The sequence below is a fragment of the Hyaena hyaena genome, unplaced genomic scaffold, assembly GCF_003009895.1.
Source record: "Hyaena hyaena isolate Hyena2069 unplaced genomic scaffold, ASM300989v1 scaffold_647, whole genome shotgun sequence".
In the NCBI taxonomy this organism is placed as follows: Eukaryota; Metazoa; Chordata; class Mammalia; order Carnivora; family Hyaenidae; genus Hyaena; species Hyaena hyaena.
This window is the reverse complement of record NW_024081281.1, coordinates 534,753-553,464: the sequence shown is the minus strand read 5'-3', so window position 1 is coordinate 553,464 and position 18,712 is coordinate 534,753. Positions and strand designations below refer to the sequence as shown.

The window sequence follows — 18,712 nt, the reverse complement described above, 5'->3', positions numbered from 1 at the left end:
TCATTTTGTTTTAAAACCTGTTTTGTTTCCTTCTGTGGGTTGTGATTTCTTGTTGTGAGCTAATTTCCAGTGGTGCTTGTTATTTCCGTGGGAGTCCACGGAATTACATAGAGTGAAGTAATTCCTTCCACCTAGTTTCGCATTGGAGTCTGCCCACTGTTCTAAGGGTTTTGCACATCCTAGACTAAAAATCGGTTTTATTCACTACTGTATCCCCAGCACCTGACACAGTGCCTGGTAATGTCGGTGTCGCTGGTTATTCAAGGGATGAACGAATGAACGAATGTCACGTGAATTTGTCAGCCTGTGCAATACAGAATTGTCAATTTGCCAGGGTCTCCCCAGATGCTGCTGACTTGGAGGAGCACGGGACTCCCCTCTCTACCCCCTTAAGCGGAGCCCTGTGTGGGGAGCGGCCGTGTCTGCTCCTTCTCCCTTTCCTTGAGCTGAGTTTCTCTGGTCCCTTCTGCAAACTGGGCAGCTGTCTGGGGCCGGGCGTTCATGACCACGTCTGTTCCTCTTTCTCTCTCGAGCGCGTGGTCATCTTCTGCCCCATGTGAGCCCACGATGTATCTGGACAGGTCGGCTCTGCCTCTGTGGGCCTCTCGGTGTTTTGGCATCTGGTCACTTTTTTCTCTTTTGGGTTTGGTTGTGTAATTCTTTTTGTTATAACTATATTTCATCCGGCACCTGAGAAGGTCCACCTTGTTACTGTACTTGGAAGTTTATTCTCCTTTCTAGTTTTCTGATGGATTCTTGAGCAAAAAATCACTTTTGGTTGAAAAGAGCTGGGGGACTAAAACTTTTTGGGTGATTTTTTTTTTGTATCTGAAAATATTTCCGATTGTTAGAAACTTTCATTTTTTCAGTGTACGTATTCTTCAGTTTACTTTGTGGTTGAGGATCCTTACCATGGCTTTGCCATCGACAGCCGATAGGTACGTGATGTTGGACTCCATCCTGGGGACAATTCCACATCTTCTAACATGGCAGACTTCAAGAGAGGGCGCGCAGCCCTTCAACGAGCAGCGGGGGGGGGGGGGGGGGGGGGGGGGGAGAAGTGCTTTAGTCAGTCACCAGTGTCTTTGCCTTCCTGCCCGCCAGCCTGTGACAGACTCATCCAGGAACTGAATGGAGAGACTGTCGAGAAAACTTGCTCAGGAAGAGACAGGCTGGTTCCCAGGGCTGCATCTGCCCCCTGAGGTTTGTGGTCTTGCTTCCTCAGCCATTAATCCCGCTTCCTTAACAAGATGGCGGAGAGGGTCACCAAGGGGAGGCCATCGTGCGCTTAGCCTTAGCGAGTCCCAGGAACTCAGTAGAAGCCTCGAGGGAGACCACCTTTCTGGAAGACGGGTGCTGGGAGCAAGAGCCCAGTCAAGTCGCCCCAACGGCTCAGGAGATTTTCTGGGAGAGGATGAGGAACCTCTTCTCCCAATATGGTTTCCCTTGTGTGATCTTGCGTTGTTGTATCTCAGGTCTGGTACTTGCTGGTGTATGAAGGTGATTGTGTCATTTTTCCTTTCAAAAAGATGTTGAACTAGAAGCTAAGGAAGTCCGCCATTGACCCCAGATGTCTACACCTCAACACTGTAAACGTGCTCTGAGCAGATGTCCTCATGGGGTGTGTGTCCTTTAGTCGGTGTGGGGGACGTCTTCAGAGCTTTCTTTTATTTTTTTTAATTTTTTTTTTTTTTTTTATTTCTAGGAGAGAGAGAGAGAGAGACAGCGTGAGCAGGGGAGGGTCAGAGAGAGAGGGAGTCACAGACTGAAACAGGCTCCAGGCTCCGAGCTGGCAGTCAGCACAGAGCCCGACGCGGGGCTCGAACCCACGAACCGTGAGATCATGACCTGAGCGGAAGTCGGACGCGTAACCGACTGAGCCCCCCAGGCGCCCCTCTTCAGAGCTTTCTTTCCCACTTCTCCATGTCTGCCTCCTGGCCCTCAGGACCTGCTGGGGGCAGGTGACCCTGGACCGCTCCGTGTGTCATTCTCATCTTACCAGCAGCGAGCCAGAGTCCAGCAACCTGGAGACTCGGGGAAAAGCTCTTGAATTAATTGCACTTCCTTGTTGGAGTAAGTGTTACTAGCTTATTAGGACTTCAGTTTCTTCTGTTCAGGACTATTTTTTAGTTATCATTTTAATGCGCATTCATTCTTTAAAATTTTGCAAACAAAGGAGAGAAGTTTCCTATCCTGAAAAAAACCAACTCTTGGTATATATTCTTTCAGATTTTGGTTTCCTAGAATGCGTAACTTTGTATATCAGTTTAATTATTTTATGCACAGGAATTTGCCACCCACATGCCAAATTGTCTCCTACTTTAAATGACTGGAAAGTTCCATGATTTGCAGGTAAATAATTGACTTAGGGACACCTGGGTGGCTCAGTTGGTTAAGCGTCTTGACTCTTGATTTCAGCTCAGGTCATGATTTTGGGTCCCGTATCGATCCCTGCTTCGGTTTCTCTCTCTCCCCCTCTCTCTGTCCCTTCCTGACCCCTGCCCATGAATAAATAAATAAACTTAAAAAAATATTTGATTTAACCACACGCCCATTGTTTGTATTATTCTCGTCTGCTTTTATGCATAAAATGTTTGCACAGCACCCTGTTATTTCTGTAGGATACTTCATAATGGACTTACTGCTCTGTTCTCCCCGCAACTCGCTCTGCCCAGCCCCACAGTCCTCCTTGCTCTTCCTAGAACATTCTAGACCTGCTTCTGGACTTCTGCAGTTGTTGGCCCCGTCCGCTGGCACCCCTTCCCCCTACGTGGCCACAAGACTCGCTTCCTCAGTTCCTAGATTTTTCAGCGTTTTGTCAAGACTTGAGCCCTCCCTCTGCCCTTTCCCATTTCTCTCTGTAGCACTCTGATCGTCCGGTGTTTTCTACTTGTGTAAGATGTGTCTCCTCCCAGTGCACCAGAAGCTTGCCTTCATGAGGGCTTTTGTCGATTTTGGTCATTTCTGTATGCTTCGAACCAGACCTGTGCCTGGCATGTAGCATGCTCTTAATAAATGCTTTCAATTATTGAATATACAAAGGAACAAACGGTTAGAGTGGGGAGTAGACCCCTTCGTAAAGATTTTGACACATTGCCGAATCGGCGTCTGCAGTGGAGTTTTGAGATACATGCCAACAAGGAATGCATAAGTGTACCTGTTTCCCAGCAGTCTTTGCAGTGCTGGAATTTTATTATTGTTTTCCATCTGGCCGGTCAGGTCGATGGCAGAGATGAAGCTCTTTTGCTGATATTATTTCTGAAGATTGTACAAGATTGTTTTTTATTCCATATTCATCTGGGATAGAAGAGCAGCTCTAACTCTGTCTTATTACAGAAGGATGTCTTCTTTTTTTTTTTTTTTTTTACATCCTTCCCCTTCCCTCCATCCTACAGTCATGGTCTCTGAGATGTCATGGTTCACTTCCTGGTGCAAAGGGCATGAGAACACCGTGATTATCGGGGTGGGAGGCTGTCGTGATTCACTTCCTGGTGCTGAGGAGAGTCCTAACTTCTTGTAGGAACTGCACAAAATCAGGGTCTGTTAGCAAACGAGAAGCTGGACATTGGCTCTTGGGAAGCAGTCATGGTGAATTCCAGATGCAAAGTTAGCTCTTGATTGATTGACTAGTGCCTTGACTGTCTTTTAAAATAGAGCAAGGGGCACCTGGGTGGCTCAGGCAGTTAAGTTTCTGACTTCGGCTCAGGTCATGATCCCACGGTTCCTGGGTTCGAGCCCCATGTCGGGCTTTGTGCTGACAAGCCTGTTTCAGATTCTGCCTCCTTCTCTCTGCCCCTCCCCAGCTCACGCTCTCTCCTCTCTAAAATATAAATAAGCATTTAAAAAAATAAATAAAATAAAATAGAGCAAAGGTCTGCACTTCCAAATACTTTTTATTGAAATAATTTACGACCAGGATTGAAAACTTGGAAAATACAAAGAGATAGAAGAAAGACGCATCCACAAGACCCACCAGCCCGATAACTATGTTGATATTTACTACTGTGAAGTTTTCCTTACATTTCCTCTGGTCTTTCTCTTTGCATACTTTCAGGTAAATCTGCTAACTCTGTTTATGCTTGTCCAAAGCAGCCTTTTCATCTAAACCTACAGCAATATGTTCTCCTGTTTTGTTTTTACAAACCGTGTGCAGTGTTGTGCCTATATTATTTCCCACGGACCTTGAATAAGTTATGTATAATTTCCTTTTTTGGGATGTAAAGTTGTCCCACCAGTAATAAGCCGTTGTATCTTAATGTATAACACTTTTTCAGTTTTTAGGATTGTTCCTAAGTTGTTGTGAAGTCAAAGTTCATGAATGTTTTACTGCCCAGTTATTTTCCAAAAGAATTACCCACTTGCGCTCCCAACAGTAATGTTTGCAAGTGGGACGGTTTGTGCCAATTAATTTGTATCACAAGGAAATGGGTCACAGACCTCTTCTCTTTTGGACCTGTAGCGGCTGGAACTTGGTTCAGAATAAACACCAATAAAAGCTCAAATAACTCCAGTGGTCGTGGCTCAACAGTCCCTTGTGGCAGCTCGTTGCGGATTTTAACAGCCCAGGGGGTTTTGATTTGCTTTTATTTTCTTTTCCCCTCTGCGATTTTCCCCCCTCCTGGGTTTAAAACATGTTTTCCCAGCTACAGTTAAGCCTTAGTACTTCGTGTTCTGTCTTTGTTGATTAATGACTATAATTGACCCCTGTTGTCTCTATTATACAAGCCACAGCAATTTGTTTTTATGTAGCAGATATTTTCTGAGCTGTCACAAAACTGCCTTACAAAGAGAGAGCTCATTATCAGCCTGAAGGAAAAGAATTTTAAGTGATGAAGTGAATAAAGGTCCCTATGAGAAGGAGGAGGAGAAGTCTAGGCTATTCAAATGTTCAGGGAAACGAAGAGCTGAGGGGGGCAAAATAATCCTTTGTTGCTTAGGTACCGGCAAGACGTGGTTGGATCTTGAAATTATTAGATTAAAAATGGCTCCCCATAGAGAGAGTCGTGAAGACTGAGAGAGAAGCATTGAATGTAGGTCTGAGAAGCCACAGAGCATGACATTTGATAGAGTGGGTTGTCGCCTAGGGGAAGTTCATGGTTATGAACGTGATTATAGAAATCCCAGCTAAATACCACTGGAGGGGGAGTAGAGGTGACTTGTAAGTTGGAAGGTTTTATCAGAACAGATATTGACCATAAAGAATACCCAGGTCTCCATGTTCTATCAGAAAATGGCTTGTTTTTCACTTACATAGTTTTTTCCCCCTGTTTACCTCTTTTCCCCCATGATCTTGATGAGATTTTCCTCAGCTCACCAAGGTAAGGAAGCAGAGAGGTCGAGGGGAGAGACATTGCGACGCAGTGAGATGTTGGCTTTAGTGAAGTCAACCGGCCTTCGAAATGGGGTCCTTATGCTGTAGGACCCGTCTTGTCTTCAGCTAGTCTATGGCCAGCTTCTCTGGGGAGTGACTTGTCACATGACCTCTCTTCATCAGCTCTGCCACACTCTCCTCGTAGAAGAGGAAGGAATTAACCACGCAGGAGGATGGGCACAAGTCCTAAGCAGCAGCAGTAAAATAATCAGTAACGGTGGCTCTGAATTATGGAATGCAGCCGCTGGAGGGGCCTTGAAGATCTCTTCTTTATTTTGTGAATCAGAAATCCAGACATGGAGGAATTTTTGCTTCTGCCTGGTTTCATCTAGTTTTTAGTAGAGCCGGCTCTAAACACCCAGATGCCCTCCGAGTTTCATACTATTGGATAACTTCTCGGCAATTTGAGTTGTATTTCGGCAGCCTCTTCTGTTCTTACACGTTTAAGGCACGGGTTTGATCCAGAAGAGCTCCACGGAAACTATTCTCAAAGCGGAGGGTCCTGTTCATTGTAAAGAGACTTGCATTACCTTATTTAAAACATATTTTGTCTTGTTTTACTTTGTTGTGTTGGTAAGCGTTCGGAAAAAAAGTTGGCTTGGTCTCTTCCAGAAACCTCTGATGCAAAGATCCATCTAGCTCTGGAGAGAAGGGTTGGGGGCAAGGGCAGGTAGGAAAACTTTCAGAATCTCCTTGAAACTGTCTACCAGGAGTGACAGCATCTCAGAGCCAGAAGACGTTTTATCCCCTTGTTTGAAAGAAATGAGGAATTGTCAGCCTTGACAGAATGACAGGGATGCCGTAGGAAGCAGCGGGGTGCTTCTCCCGCTGACGGTCAGTAGGGCATGGGGGGCTTCAGGGGTCAGGCGCTGGGCCAGAGGAGTGCGAGTCCTTGGCTAACTCCAACCCCATTGTCTAAAACATCTGTATAAACTGAGGGTCCTCAATGAAAAGAATACCGTCTTATACTTGAGGGTACAGACAGGGTAGGAGGCAGCAGTCCTTGACCTTCTTCAGTGAGGAACTTCTGTAGTCTCTGCAGCCGTGGGGGTCAGTGACCTCAAGTCCCCGTGTGAGGTGAATCCGCAGGTATGGAATTTACGACGATGTGGGGAAGAGCCATGAGAACTTGGCTCACAAAATACTTAGGAAGCCCCTGGTGGATTTACTGTCCGTACTCTTCCCCCCCATCAGGGGAGATCTCGCATGAGGGCTGCGGTGATGCCGGATGCCCTTTCCACGAATCCTCGTTGGTAGAACACCGTTGGGTCTCAGCACCATCCGTGGTTCCCGAGAACCGCAAATAACACTCGTACGGAGAGCCGTCTCCTCCTCTGGGTCGGACTGGGCACCCAGCACTGTGCTTATGTGATGATTTAGAACCGTTTTCTCTTCCCGCGACCTTCCCAAGCCCTTCTCCCATGTCTTGCCCCGGCGGGCGTGACGGATGTACTTTAATTGCGTCCCCTCCTGCCCCGTGAGACGAGGGAAGAAACAACCCGCTTGGGCAGGATCGGTATCCCATTACGCTTAGCACATTCCAGGAGCTGTTTCTCCACACCCCACCCCCCCGCGCACCGTGTCTCAGAGGTGCCCCCCAACGTTTCCCCCGAGAGGCCCATCTTTCCCGATGCTCATTTTCCTTCCTCTCCCTCAGTGCAGTCCAGATGCGGGGCTGCCCCCCCCCCCCCACCTCTGGAAGTTTTCCCACAATCGACTCCTTGTTTGCCATTTGTTATACTTTCTGTTGGTCTTTTAAAACCCTCCCCCGAGGCAGTGTTTTCCAATAAAGTCTCTTGGTTTCCCGAAGATGTTGAGAAGTTCACAGACCGATCAGGCTCTATGTGCGGGGAATGATTACTGTGGATTTCTGCAAAACACGCTGTGCAGACATGTTGTGTATGACGTCCTGACGCAGCACTTCTCCCCCAGAGCACGTTTGTCACCGGCACGTGCCATGGGGGTAAACGCCGCCCTTCACCCAGTTTCAGGCCCCACATCACGATCATGATGGTGCGCCTGCCCTGTATTTAGTACTTTACGTCTTTGCACACGTGCCCTATGAAATCTGACCTGCCGTCAGGCACAAGAGACGACTTCACCCTTCAGGGTCCTGGATTCGCACCCCTTATCATTGTGATCAGTGACACGCTCTAAAGCTGTTGATTTGATTAACGCTGTTCTGCCTGTTTCCGTCCTGTACAGGTTACCCTGGCCAGGACTTCGACTGGGCAGATTATCACAAGCAGCACAGCACGGAGGAGGCGCCGCCCTTCTGCTTCAGAAACGTAAGGAGCTTGGAGCTTGCGACTGCTTCATTCCTAGATGCCGCCCGCCATCAGTTCTGTGAGGTGCTTTCCACTCCTGAGCCAGATGTGCGTGCGGCCCTGCACCTCAGGATCCTTAAGCTTCCGTAGCTTTTGAAAAGGACTCTCTCAGGTTGTATGTGAGGGCGGCTCTGGGCTGCTGGAACACATCCGCTACTAAATGTATGGCGGCTCAGGCTAAGTCCGTTTCCCATTTATGGAAGGGTCTGGTGTGTTCTGGAATAGGGCAGGCTGCTTGTCACCATGAGGCTGAGCCTCAGGCGAGCCTGCGTCTTCACTCTCTGAGTCCAGTGAGCAGAGAAGGAACGAGATGAAGGAAAAGATGTTCTTACTTCTTGGGCCCGTGGCTGGTGTTGCACGTTACTCCGTGCACCTCCCATGGGTGAGAGCCCGTGCCATGGGTGCACCTGCCGAGAGTGAGGGCGGGAGAGGTGCCCTGGCGGGGGCCGTTCACAGCCATAGCTCCAAACGGTGGAGGAAGGCAGCCATGCTGTGGTAGCCCCGTGCCGCCATTTGCATGCACTCATGCTCTGTGGGGCGTGATGCCGACCAGCCCCTTGGTAGGAGACTCTCCGCTCTTGAAGCATGTTCTCAATATATGATCTTACACTTTTTTCTTGGAGGAGTTCAGTAAGATGCCAACAGTGCTGTGCTTTGCTTACTTTAAACCACTTCCTTGTTTAAATGGAGCTGTTGGGATGATGGCACATCTAATAGCTGTGTGTGTGTGTGTGTGTGTGTGTGTGTGTGCGCACGTGCATGCGTTCTCACGTGCGTACTTGTTATAGGAGTTGGTTGTATAAAATGGCTTATAAACTAATCATTAGACTTTATCAACCCTAGGAACTGTGAAACGGGACATGGATTATTATCTCTGTGTTAGTAACGAGACATCAGTGTATATAGCCTAGTGTGTTGAACATGCATTTAGTTATGACAGTTAATTCTTAATTTTTTTTAATGTTTATTTACTTTTTGAGAGAGAGAGAGACAGAGACTTGAGCAGGGGAGAGGCAGAGAGAGGGAGACATAGAATCTGAAGCAGGCTCCAGGCTCTGAGCTGTCTGCACAGAGCCCGACGTGGGGCTTGAACTCACAGACCGCAAGATCATGACCTGAGCCGAAGTAGGATGCTTATCCGACTGAGCCACCCAGGCATCCCTGAAAGTTAATTCTTTATACTAAAAAAAAAGACGCACACTCCAGGCTGCAGTTGGGGATGGCAGGTGCTATGGTGCAGAGTGCCCCCACATCAGAGACCTATCTTTGGAACTGAGAGGAGGAGGGGCTGGCTTAGTCAAGAGGCTCAGTACCGAGTACAGCAAGGTGGTGTTTGAAGAACTGTGGGGTTGATCCCTGGGTCAGCTTGTACTCAGACACCCAGAAACACATCCGGGGCAGAGTTGGAAACGAGGGCTCCTGAGGCCAGCAGAGGGGCTTTCTACCGACTGAGGCGGCATTTGCACAAGGCTGGTTGTTCTGAAGCACTGGAAGGTATGCGTGGTGAGTCGAGGGGGTGTGTACGGTGGGGACCCTGCCCATACATGGAGGCGTGTGTAAGTGCAGGCACACCACCCAGAGGGTAGCCGCGGGTTGGCTCCCAGGCTTAGCAAGTCCACACAGTTCCTAGACCTTTTTGCACACTGATACTACTTGTCACAGAGTCCTGACCTTGTTGCCTCTCAGGATCATGGAGACACTTCCACATCCCCACGCCCCCCGCCTTAAGGTGTGCTTTCTACCTGACCAAAGAAATCTTTCTTCCCTGCGTCTTCAGCCTTGGGAGGAAGATCCTGACGTGTCCCCTGGTTTTGTATGTAAGGACGTGTTTCTTCTGTGACAACATAGTTCTGCCATCCTCTGCTCCCGTTCAGCCAGCAGCTGGCCGAACGGAGCAAGTCACCACATCCCCAAGCGTCCTCTGAGCCCCCAAGCTTTAGCCGCCAAGATGAAATCTGTTTTCATGACTGCTGGCGTGTTCATTAGGAACGCACGCTTTACAGATATGCCCGCTTTGTTTCTGGCTCTCCGTGTCGATTAAATATCGATGGGATTGTTACCTGCCTGTTGCCTGGGCCCTGCATTGCTGGCGCTTTGCTGAATTCCATTAGCCTGCTACGAGTGCCCGTTAAGGGGATGCTTATGAGGGATTCATTTTTTAATCGCATGTCTTGTGTGCGCCTGAGGAGAGGCAGTGCGGAAGCAGAGAGGTAGTGCAGAAGCGGCTGTGCGGGAGACGCCTCCCTGGGGGGTGTTTAATAATCGGAGATGGTTCTGAAACGGATTGACCCAGCCCAGTGCTTAGTAAAATAAACTCGCAGGTAACAGGTTTGCTATTGATCTTTATAAATTACCCTCAAGCGATGAGTTGAAACGAAAATAGGTTATGCAGTTGGAGCTTTCCCTTATTAAGAAGGATCAAATGCATTTTAACTTACTTAGAGGCTTTGGAGGCAGCCGATCGAGTCATATTATCAGAAAGAAACTCAATGCATAATATGCGTGGATAGGCAGGATGACTTGCAGAAAAATAGCCCGCCTAGAATTTTCTTTGGTTCTTATTTCCAAAGAGACATAAAGGAGAAGAACAAATTGCTTTCTTAGCATACACTGGGTAATTTTGTTCTGGTTACAAAAAGATATAATTGCATTTGCAACTTAACGTATATAAATAGATACGTGAATGCAAATTAGCTTGGCTTCCTCCCATGGGTCACGTAAGGATGTAATCTCTTGTTACTTACAGGAGCCTGCTTACCCCAGTTGATATATTTCAAGATAGATACATGTAGCATTGTAATACCTGATTAAAATTTATAGCAGCAGATGATTTTGGAAAATCTTATACTTATTTTAAAATAGTGCTAGAAGGGGAGTTTTGCTTTGAGGGTTGACTGAGCTCCTAGTGAACCGACCCTCTGGCAGATAGCAACTATCGACACCTGACAGATGTGGAGAATGGACAAACGTGGGCAGATCTGGAGGGGAGCAGGTGCTTGGAAGGAAGGAACTCTGCTAGGTGACTGTGTGATTCTTTTCAGACTTTTGGCCAGAGGTCAGCCACAGTTGACAGCTTCCGAGATGACAAACCAATGATCAAAAAATCACAGTTGTTCTGGCCTGAGGAAGCAGATAACAGAATGTGAGCAGGCAGATGTGTTGGACAGCGAGAGCACTCTCAGATAGAAGCGTCAGGAGAGGGAGCCACCATTCTATGTACGCAGTCTGCCTAAATCGTTGGCCGAGCCGCAGATCGCGTATTTTCCGGGCAAACTCCGGGCAGCCTCGCCAAGGATGAGAGACTGAGCTGGGGTCTGAGCTCCTTCTCAAGAGACAGAGCGTGTAGTTAGAGTCCCAGCAAGTTCACCGCTTGCTGAGACACAACATCGGCACTCTTGGGAAGAACATAACACACCCCAGAGTCTCTGTGATACAGCATTTCAGACCTGCAGACTTCAGAATTGATCAGCACATGAGCCAATCGGACTCATTCTCAGTGGAAAGGAGAGTCAGTAGAGACCAAACCCAACATGACCCGAATGTTTGGATTAGCACACAGGGATTTTAAAGCTGCCATCAAGGCCACGCCCAGTGGTGCAAAGCGCTGGTTCCCAAAGTACGATCCTTAGAGCCTCCAGGATCACCTGGGAACTTGCTGGAAACACAAAATCTGTGGCCTTGCCTCAAATCACCCGAATCATGAACTTTGGGCTAAGGCCCAGGAGGCTGGTTGGTTTTTTTTTTTTTTTAATTTTTTTAATGTTTATTTATTATTGAGACAGAGAGACAGAGCATGACGGGGGGAGGATCAGAGAGAGAGGGAGACACAGAATCCGAAGCAGGCTCCAGGCTCTGCTGGACATGGGGCTCGAACCCACGAACTGTGAGATCATGACCTGAGCTGAAGTTGGACTCTTAACTGACTGAGCCGCCCAGGCGTCCCCCAGTAGTCTGGTTTTTAAAGGTTATCCAGATGATTCAGATACACCCTGAAGTTTGAGAAGGAAAACATGAATGAGAAGGTAGGAAGTGCCTGCAGAGAAGCAGAAAGTTTAAGAAAAGAGAAATTCCAAGATCAAAAAATACGATACTTGAAATAAGCGAATTCACTGGAAGCGCTCCCTAGCAGAGTAGGGGTGACGGGGGAAAGGGTTCATGACTTTGAAGCTGAAAAGCAGCATATCTGAAGAAACAACAGAAAGAGACATTTGGGTGTAGGAAACATGAGCAGAAGCCCGGGGACCTGAAGAACAAAGTCATGTGTAACCAGAGACCCAGAGAAATGGCCACAGAGACTGGGAAGGAAAAAATACATTGAAGAAGCAATGGCCAGAATTTACCAAAGTCACTGCAAGTATCAATGGAAAAGCTCAGGACTCTCTGTGGGCCCCAATCAACATAAATACAAGGAAACCCAATATGGTCGAACTGCTGATAACCAGACATGAAGAACAAAATCTTTAAAACTTCCAGAGGGAAAAATCGGTACATTTCAAGTAGAGGAACAGCTTTTAAACAGGAGCAAACTGGTCGTCAGAGACAAGGGATGCCAGGATATCGTGAACCAGTGTCTGAGGAAGTATTAAAAGATAAAAGCCACAAGTCTGTAGGCACCAAAGCTGATACTTCCTAAATGAAGACAACAGCAGACAGTCGCAGCGCCTGGGTGGCTTAGTCAGTTAAGCATCCGAGTCTTGATTTCAGCTCAGGTCATGATCTTGTGGTTCGTGGTGATCAAGGCCTGTGTCAGACTCTGCACTGGCAGTGCAGAGCCTGCTTGGGATTCTCTCTCGCCTCTCTGTCTCTGTCCCTCCCCTGCTCAGCCTACCTCTCTCTCTCTCTATTTTTCTCTCTCACACAAAATAAATAAATAAACATTTCTTTTAAAAACCCAACACTTCGCCAAGGAAGATACACCAGTGACAAAGAAACATGTGAAAGAATGCTCAACATCATTCGTTGCAGGGAAAAATGCAGCTTCAAGCCATGATTAGCTAGCACTGGACGCCTAGTAGAATGGTTAGAATTTGAAAAAGCACCAAAACCAAGTGCTGGTGAAGATGCTTAGCCCCTGGAACACCACACGCTGCTGATGGGAATGCAAAATGATACATGGAAACTAATTTGGTAATTTCTTAGAAACTTAAACATACATTTATCATGAGGTCCAGCAATTCCTTTTCTAGTGAGGTGAAAAGTGTTTTGCACATTTACAGAAACCACTCCGCAGTACACCAGAATGAACTTTCCATGTGTGTAGTAACACAGATGAATCTCAAATGCATTTTGCTTAAGTGGAAGAAACAGCACTGCACAGTGTATGGCTCCCTTTATGTGATACTATGGAAAAGGCAAGACTCTGGGAACAGAAGACAGGTCTGTGGTGCAGGAATTGGGAGTCTGGGAGGGACGGATCACCCAAGGGCCAGTGCAGAAGTGTTTTGGAAGTGAAGGGACTGCTCTACCTATTGATTGATGTTATGACCATACGACTGCATGTAACCCTCAGAAACAGGGCACCAAAAAGAGTGAATTTCCCTTTGTGTAAATTTTTATTCTTATTTTTTTATGTTTATTTATTTATTTGGAGAGAGGGAGGGAGAGACAGACTCCCAAGCTCAGAGCACGATGCGGGGCTCGATCCCACCGCCGTGAGATCATGACTTGAGCTGAAACCCAGAATTGGACGCTCAACTGACTGAGCACCCAGGTATCCCCTCCTAAGTGTAAACTTTTAAAAAGTGAATTTCAAAAGTAAATGAAAGTAAGCCCAAAGCATAAATGTCAAGTAGCGACAATTTCAGAGAAAACTCTGGGAATCCGTCACCAGTAGACCTGCACTCACAATGCGAATGGGAGTTCGTCAGGCCAGATGGAGACTTGGGCTCTGTCCTCACAGCCTTGAATATGCCCGGAGTGATGTGAGAGTCAGGAAGATAGGGAAGGAGAAGGAATGACCTGCACTTTGGTGATTGCATAGAAAATAGGGGCGTACAAGAGCCTGGAGAGAGACCGTATCCACCCTCTCATTGGACAGGTATTATTAGGCGCCTGCTGTGTGCCAGCAGAGTTCTAATTCTGGGATAAAAACGAAGAGGGCATGATTCTTTTCTCATGAATGGCAGGAAAGACGTTTGTCTTACGGATGCGATTTGCGTGCGTGTGTTAGCGTGTGTGTGTGTGTGTGTGTGTGTGTGTGTGTACGTGTGTGCGGCCTCTCTGTTGTTGTAACCCTGCTGTGTGCTCAGTGTCCTCTCTCTCTTTCAGACATCGTTCAGTCGGGGTTTCACCAAGAACATGAAACTGGAAGCTGTGAACCCCCGGAACCCAGGAGAGCTCTGCGTGGCCTCCGTGGTCAGCGTGAAGGGAAGGTTGATGTGGCTTCACCTGGAAGGTACGCACAGTGAGCGGTTGTTCTGGGGGACCCAGGGTCCATCGGAGGCAGCAGGCTGCCCGTGGTACTTCTCAGAAACAGCGCCTTTCGCCTGCCTTTTCTTTAAACAGATCTTAAATTATTCAGTGTTCTTAAATGAGTCAAACTAATCAAATATAAATATGTTCAGAGTCTCTCATCTTGACTCATAATTTCATGAAATGAGATACTGGTGTGATGACTGTGTTTGGAACACAGTGGTCTTTTTACATCTGTGATTATAAAAGCTAATGTCACAATTAAATTAATATGAGGCGCTAAAGCTGGTATTTGAGGTCGTGGTTATTATGAGGATAAAATTATATACTTGCATGTGAATAATAAATACCCTTTACGTTGGTTTCTTCCATAGATATTTAATTTTACCTCGAAATAGGAACTGCAGATGACTTTCTCCCTAAATACATAATACCCAAGATTTACCCTTATTTGTTTAACGACGTTTAAACTGTTCTTTATAGCTACGTTTTGTTTGTGATGGTGCAGATAATTCACAGTTCATCATACTTTATAAGCAGAACCTTGATCAGATTTTAGATGTAGAAAAAGGACTATGTTTTATATGCTGTATTTTCAGTGACCAAGAATTGAGATGAGTCCGATCTGTAAGATTTTTCCTGTTTTTCCGTGATCTGAATTCTTTGGGTTTGTTTGATTGTATTTTAGTTCATGACATATATCAATTACTTTAAATGTATATGGAAAAACGAGACGAGTTGCGAATAATAATGTGTGCCTTCTCAGCCCATATTTTAATGGTCATGGCATCTCCTGCCACCACTGGAACGGAAAGTTTGGAAGGCCACGGAAGTGGTGCTGATGTCTTCATCCTGTCTCTTTAGTAAGCACACGTCTAGAAAGCACCGAAAGTTCTGAGGCTGACGATCTCCTAACTATTGGAGCCCAGGGGAGTGAGAAGGATACAGAACTGAATCATAGGCGCCATCATCTGTGTCCTTAATTCCTAGGAAAACCATTTCAAATGTTACTAGGGTCTAGGATTTCAAAATCAACTTGAAATAAAAGAAAATTCTCAAAAAGTTGACTGGTTGGTGGATCTCCGAGTAAAATGGTGTCTGGTGGGAATTAGCCACAGTCCGGACACAGGCAGGATGGCGCTATTTCTGCGGCCACGGGAAGAGACCTTGACCTTGTTTTCATCACTCCATGTAAAGTTGAGTCACCTGCTCTTGGAAACACAGGATCCCTTCTGCGAGTTCAGTCCCTCCGTCAAACTCACTACCTCATACGGGGCTAAGCCATATTGTGAGATCGGGACCTTGCTGGTGTGATTAATTTGAAAACCGACGTGGTAGAGTTCAGAGCCCCTGTTTCATCATTATTATTTAGCACATCATCATTAAGATTCTTTGGCAGTCATTATTTATTTAGCGGTTTGTACTTCCAGACTGCTTTACAGCTGTTAATTACCTGACACAGACAAGCAGGCAGCGCGCCCCTGATTTTTATAGATGGAGGAATGAAACTGGCTAAGCCATTAAGGTACGCCTGAGGTCAGTTTCCTTCTTGAGATCTTTGCTGCTTCATTCGCCCGACCCTACAGCTTCCCAAATCTTAAAAAAGGCGATGAGCAGCAATAGTGTATAGTTAACATTTCTGACAGCCTTTTCTCCTTAGTATTGTCTTTCTTTGGAATATAAATTTCCGTTTTTAGAGCAAAGAAATATAAGGCAGCTCATGTCAGTCTTTATTCTCCACAGTGCTTTTGTATCCTGTAGCACTGAAATCAGTTAGCATTAGGAAGCAGAGCAAAAAATAAATAGATTGTCCATTTTTTCCCAGCCCTTACGCATTAAAAAAAATTTTTTAATGAAAACTTTGTTGCATATTATCCACCTGGAATTCTTGATCAAAGTCACGTGTTTGATCGCATAAACTAAAATCCCATTTTGTCTCTTGGTTCTTGATTGTATTTTGGGTTTTGAGGGTCTTTTTTGGTTTTGTTTTGGGCGCCCACTGAATATTACCTCTTAAGATGATGGTGAGCTTAATGGCACTTATTTCTTATTATTCCTCAGTTTTACGTATATACTGTTTTCTTTCCTTTGTCCTGGGAGCACATGTTAGAGATTTGCGGTGTTCACTGTGTGGCTGTTAAGTTATTTTTATGATGATGGGGATTCTGGTTATAGACCGATTACCGTAAACGGACCAAGCACTTCATAACAATTCATTAGTTAGTTTTATGCATTAAATTGATTTGAAGTATTTTCAGCCCATGGCTAATTGGCCACTTTTAAGTAATTAAAATGATCATTTTTTATTTAATGTGTGACATCTCTGGAGGTCAGTTCTTCAGGCGTCTGTGAAAGAGCTGGTGTTGAAGACGGGCCGTGAATGAAATACGGGAGACGAAGGTAGTACTGCTTTGTGTGCAGGTTTGGAAAGAGTCGCGAGCCCGCACGAACCGGGGACAGCAAGCGCCACGATGCTGGGGGTCTGTGTTCTAGAGAGGACGTTGCAGCGTTTCTCTGCTCGAGGTAGTCATACCGACAGTTATAAGCATTACCCGTGGAGGAGAAGTTGTCGTCAGCGGTAACATCTTAGCGTCGCGGGCCTGCGCTCATGCGCAGCCCCCACCCCACGCCAGGTCCTTCTCCCTGCGTTCCAGATGCTTGTCTTCGGGAACCAGGAGGGTGTGTGGCCCCCCACCCGTCCTCCTGAGGCTTCAGCTCCCTGTAAGCTCCCTGTGCTGCCTGCCTTGGCTTCCCGCCATTATTAACATTGTCCTCCGGTTTAGAAGAGAGGTGAGAAGCTCCGTATTCCGGAATATATTACTTTTACTTAGACTTTGCGCTAAAGTTCCTTTTGTGCCATAAAAATATGGCGACCACCGGGCTTCATTTCTGGAAAGTTATTTAGCCCTTTTAGCTGCCGCCACTAGAGAACTTTTTGAAGAGAGCCCTGGGAGGGGAAGGCCAGAGCCCGGTTCTGACCTTGGGAGCGCTGTCCCACAGGAAGACAGGCGGCGGGGATGCCGGGCTGGTGTTTGTTGGGCCCTGAGCATAGGGAGGGGCGGGGTTCGTACCCCCTGCTTTCGGTCCCGATCTGTAGTAAAAACAGCCAGACAAGGACAGAAACACAGAGACGACCAGAGTCGTCCATCAGGTCTGCAAAGATGTAGCAGAATCTTCAGAATGGGGAGCCCGGTCATTACCGGCATCTCCCGATCTTTGTTTTCTGCTGCCCTCTGAAATGAAATCTGGAGAAAATGAAATTTTTCCACCCTCCGTCCTGGAGAAGCTTACTGGGTAAGTGTCCGTCTGTGAGGTCTGTGCTGTGTGTAGCTTTGGGCAGCAGCTTTCTGGAGTTCAGGGCTCAGGTCGCGTCACCACAAGCTTCACATCCCGCACCGGCAAGCACCGAACACGCGGGGCCGCGCCTGTGGCCCCTGACTTCGCAGACGGGCGTTGTCAGGAACAGCCAGTGAGCTCTGGAAGTCTGAGCCTCGTGTAGAATTTCCGCGGAGGGATAGAAACACAAGACGCGCTGAGAGTTCAAGGACCGGTGTGAGCTCTCCTTTTCCCCTCTTGACAAATGCATGCACTTTGGAGCCGTCCAGTGACGTTTCCTGATCTGTCGGATTTTCTCTTGGCTTCTTGGCTGCGGCCAGCGAGGTGGGCCTGCCTCTGTTGGTGTCCTTCCTCCACTCACTCTGGTGCACATTTTCTAGAGCATAGACCTCCAGCTGCCTGCCTGGCGGAGGTGTCTTCCTGGTTATGCAGATCGGCAAGGGGATTAGAGGCCGGACTGGTTCTTAGACGTGGAACCAGGTGCCTCTCCTCAGCTCCGGCCCCACGCCCATCCTTTGCCTCTCAAAGCCTCCCAGTCTGTCCTCTCCGCGTCTGCTTGGGGCTGGGCCCAGAGGCTGCATTGACTTGTTTCTTGTCTCCGTTGCCTTCTTACTCTGTAGACTCTCAGATCTGATGGATGGATGGATGAATGAATAACATACTAAGTAAGGTTAATGAGTTTCCCACTTGAGCCCCTCATGACAAAATGGATTCCATGAAGCAAAGGAATGAGGGTTCAAAGCAGGTGGGCGTGAAGAAGTATTTAATGGGAGGTTTAGGCTGTCCCTTTACCAGATTCCTGGAAAATTCACTCTGTCTTGAACCATGAGCTCTTACTAGAACTGAGAATGTGCTGACATTCCCATAAGGGTCCCAGGCCCAGGGCAGATTTTTACATTAGGGACATTAGGACATAAGGGGACAGACCCCTTAGAGCTTCTCGTGAAAGCTGTTGACATTCAGGAAAACGCACTTGCCCACGTGTACTATTTTGGGTGCGATTTCAGACGATCCATGGACCCTCTCCGACACCACAGCTGTTGGATGGACCTCCTTGGGCTTCGTGGGCCCCGGAGGAGAGTGCCTCCCTGCAGGAGCCCTTCCCAGGAGATGGGAATAGATGTTAGTTCTGTGTTGTCCCCCGCGTGGCTTCTAGACGCAAGCGGCTGCTTTGTTTTAAATGAAACCAAGTTATAATTTCAGCTCCTCGGTAGCACGACCTGCAGCCACGTGCTCGGGGTCCTGGGAGGCTGGAGGCTGCTGGTGT

At 47.2% G+C, this 18,712-nt stretch overlaps 1 protein-coding gene across 4 annotated transcripts in view; it reads left to right on the top strand.

Moving 5' to 3' along the window:
- Nucleotides 1-18,712, top strand: part of SFMBT2 (Scm like with four mbt domains 2) — a 202,600-nt gene that overhangs the window by 138,851 nt on the left and 45,037 nt on the right. For all 4 annotated transcript variants that reach the window (XM_039216643.1, XM_039216642.1, XM_039216644.1 and 1 more), the window contains 2 exons: nt 7,577-7,659; nt 13,966-14,092. In XM_039216643.1, the coding sequence (XP_039072574.1) occupies nt 7,577-7,659; nt 13,966-14,092 (210 nt within the window). The remainder of the gene's footprint in view (nt 1-7,576; nt 7,660-13,965; nt 14,093-18,712) is intronic.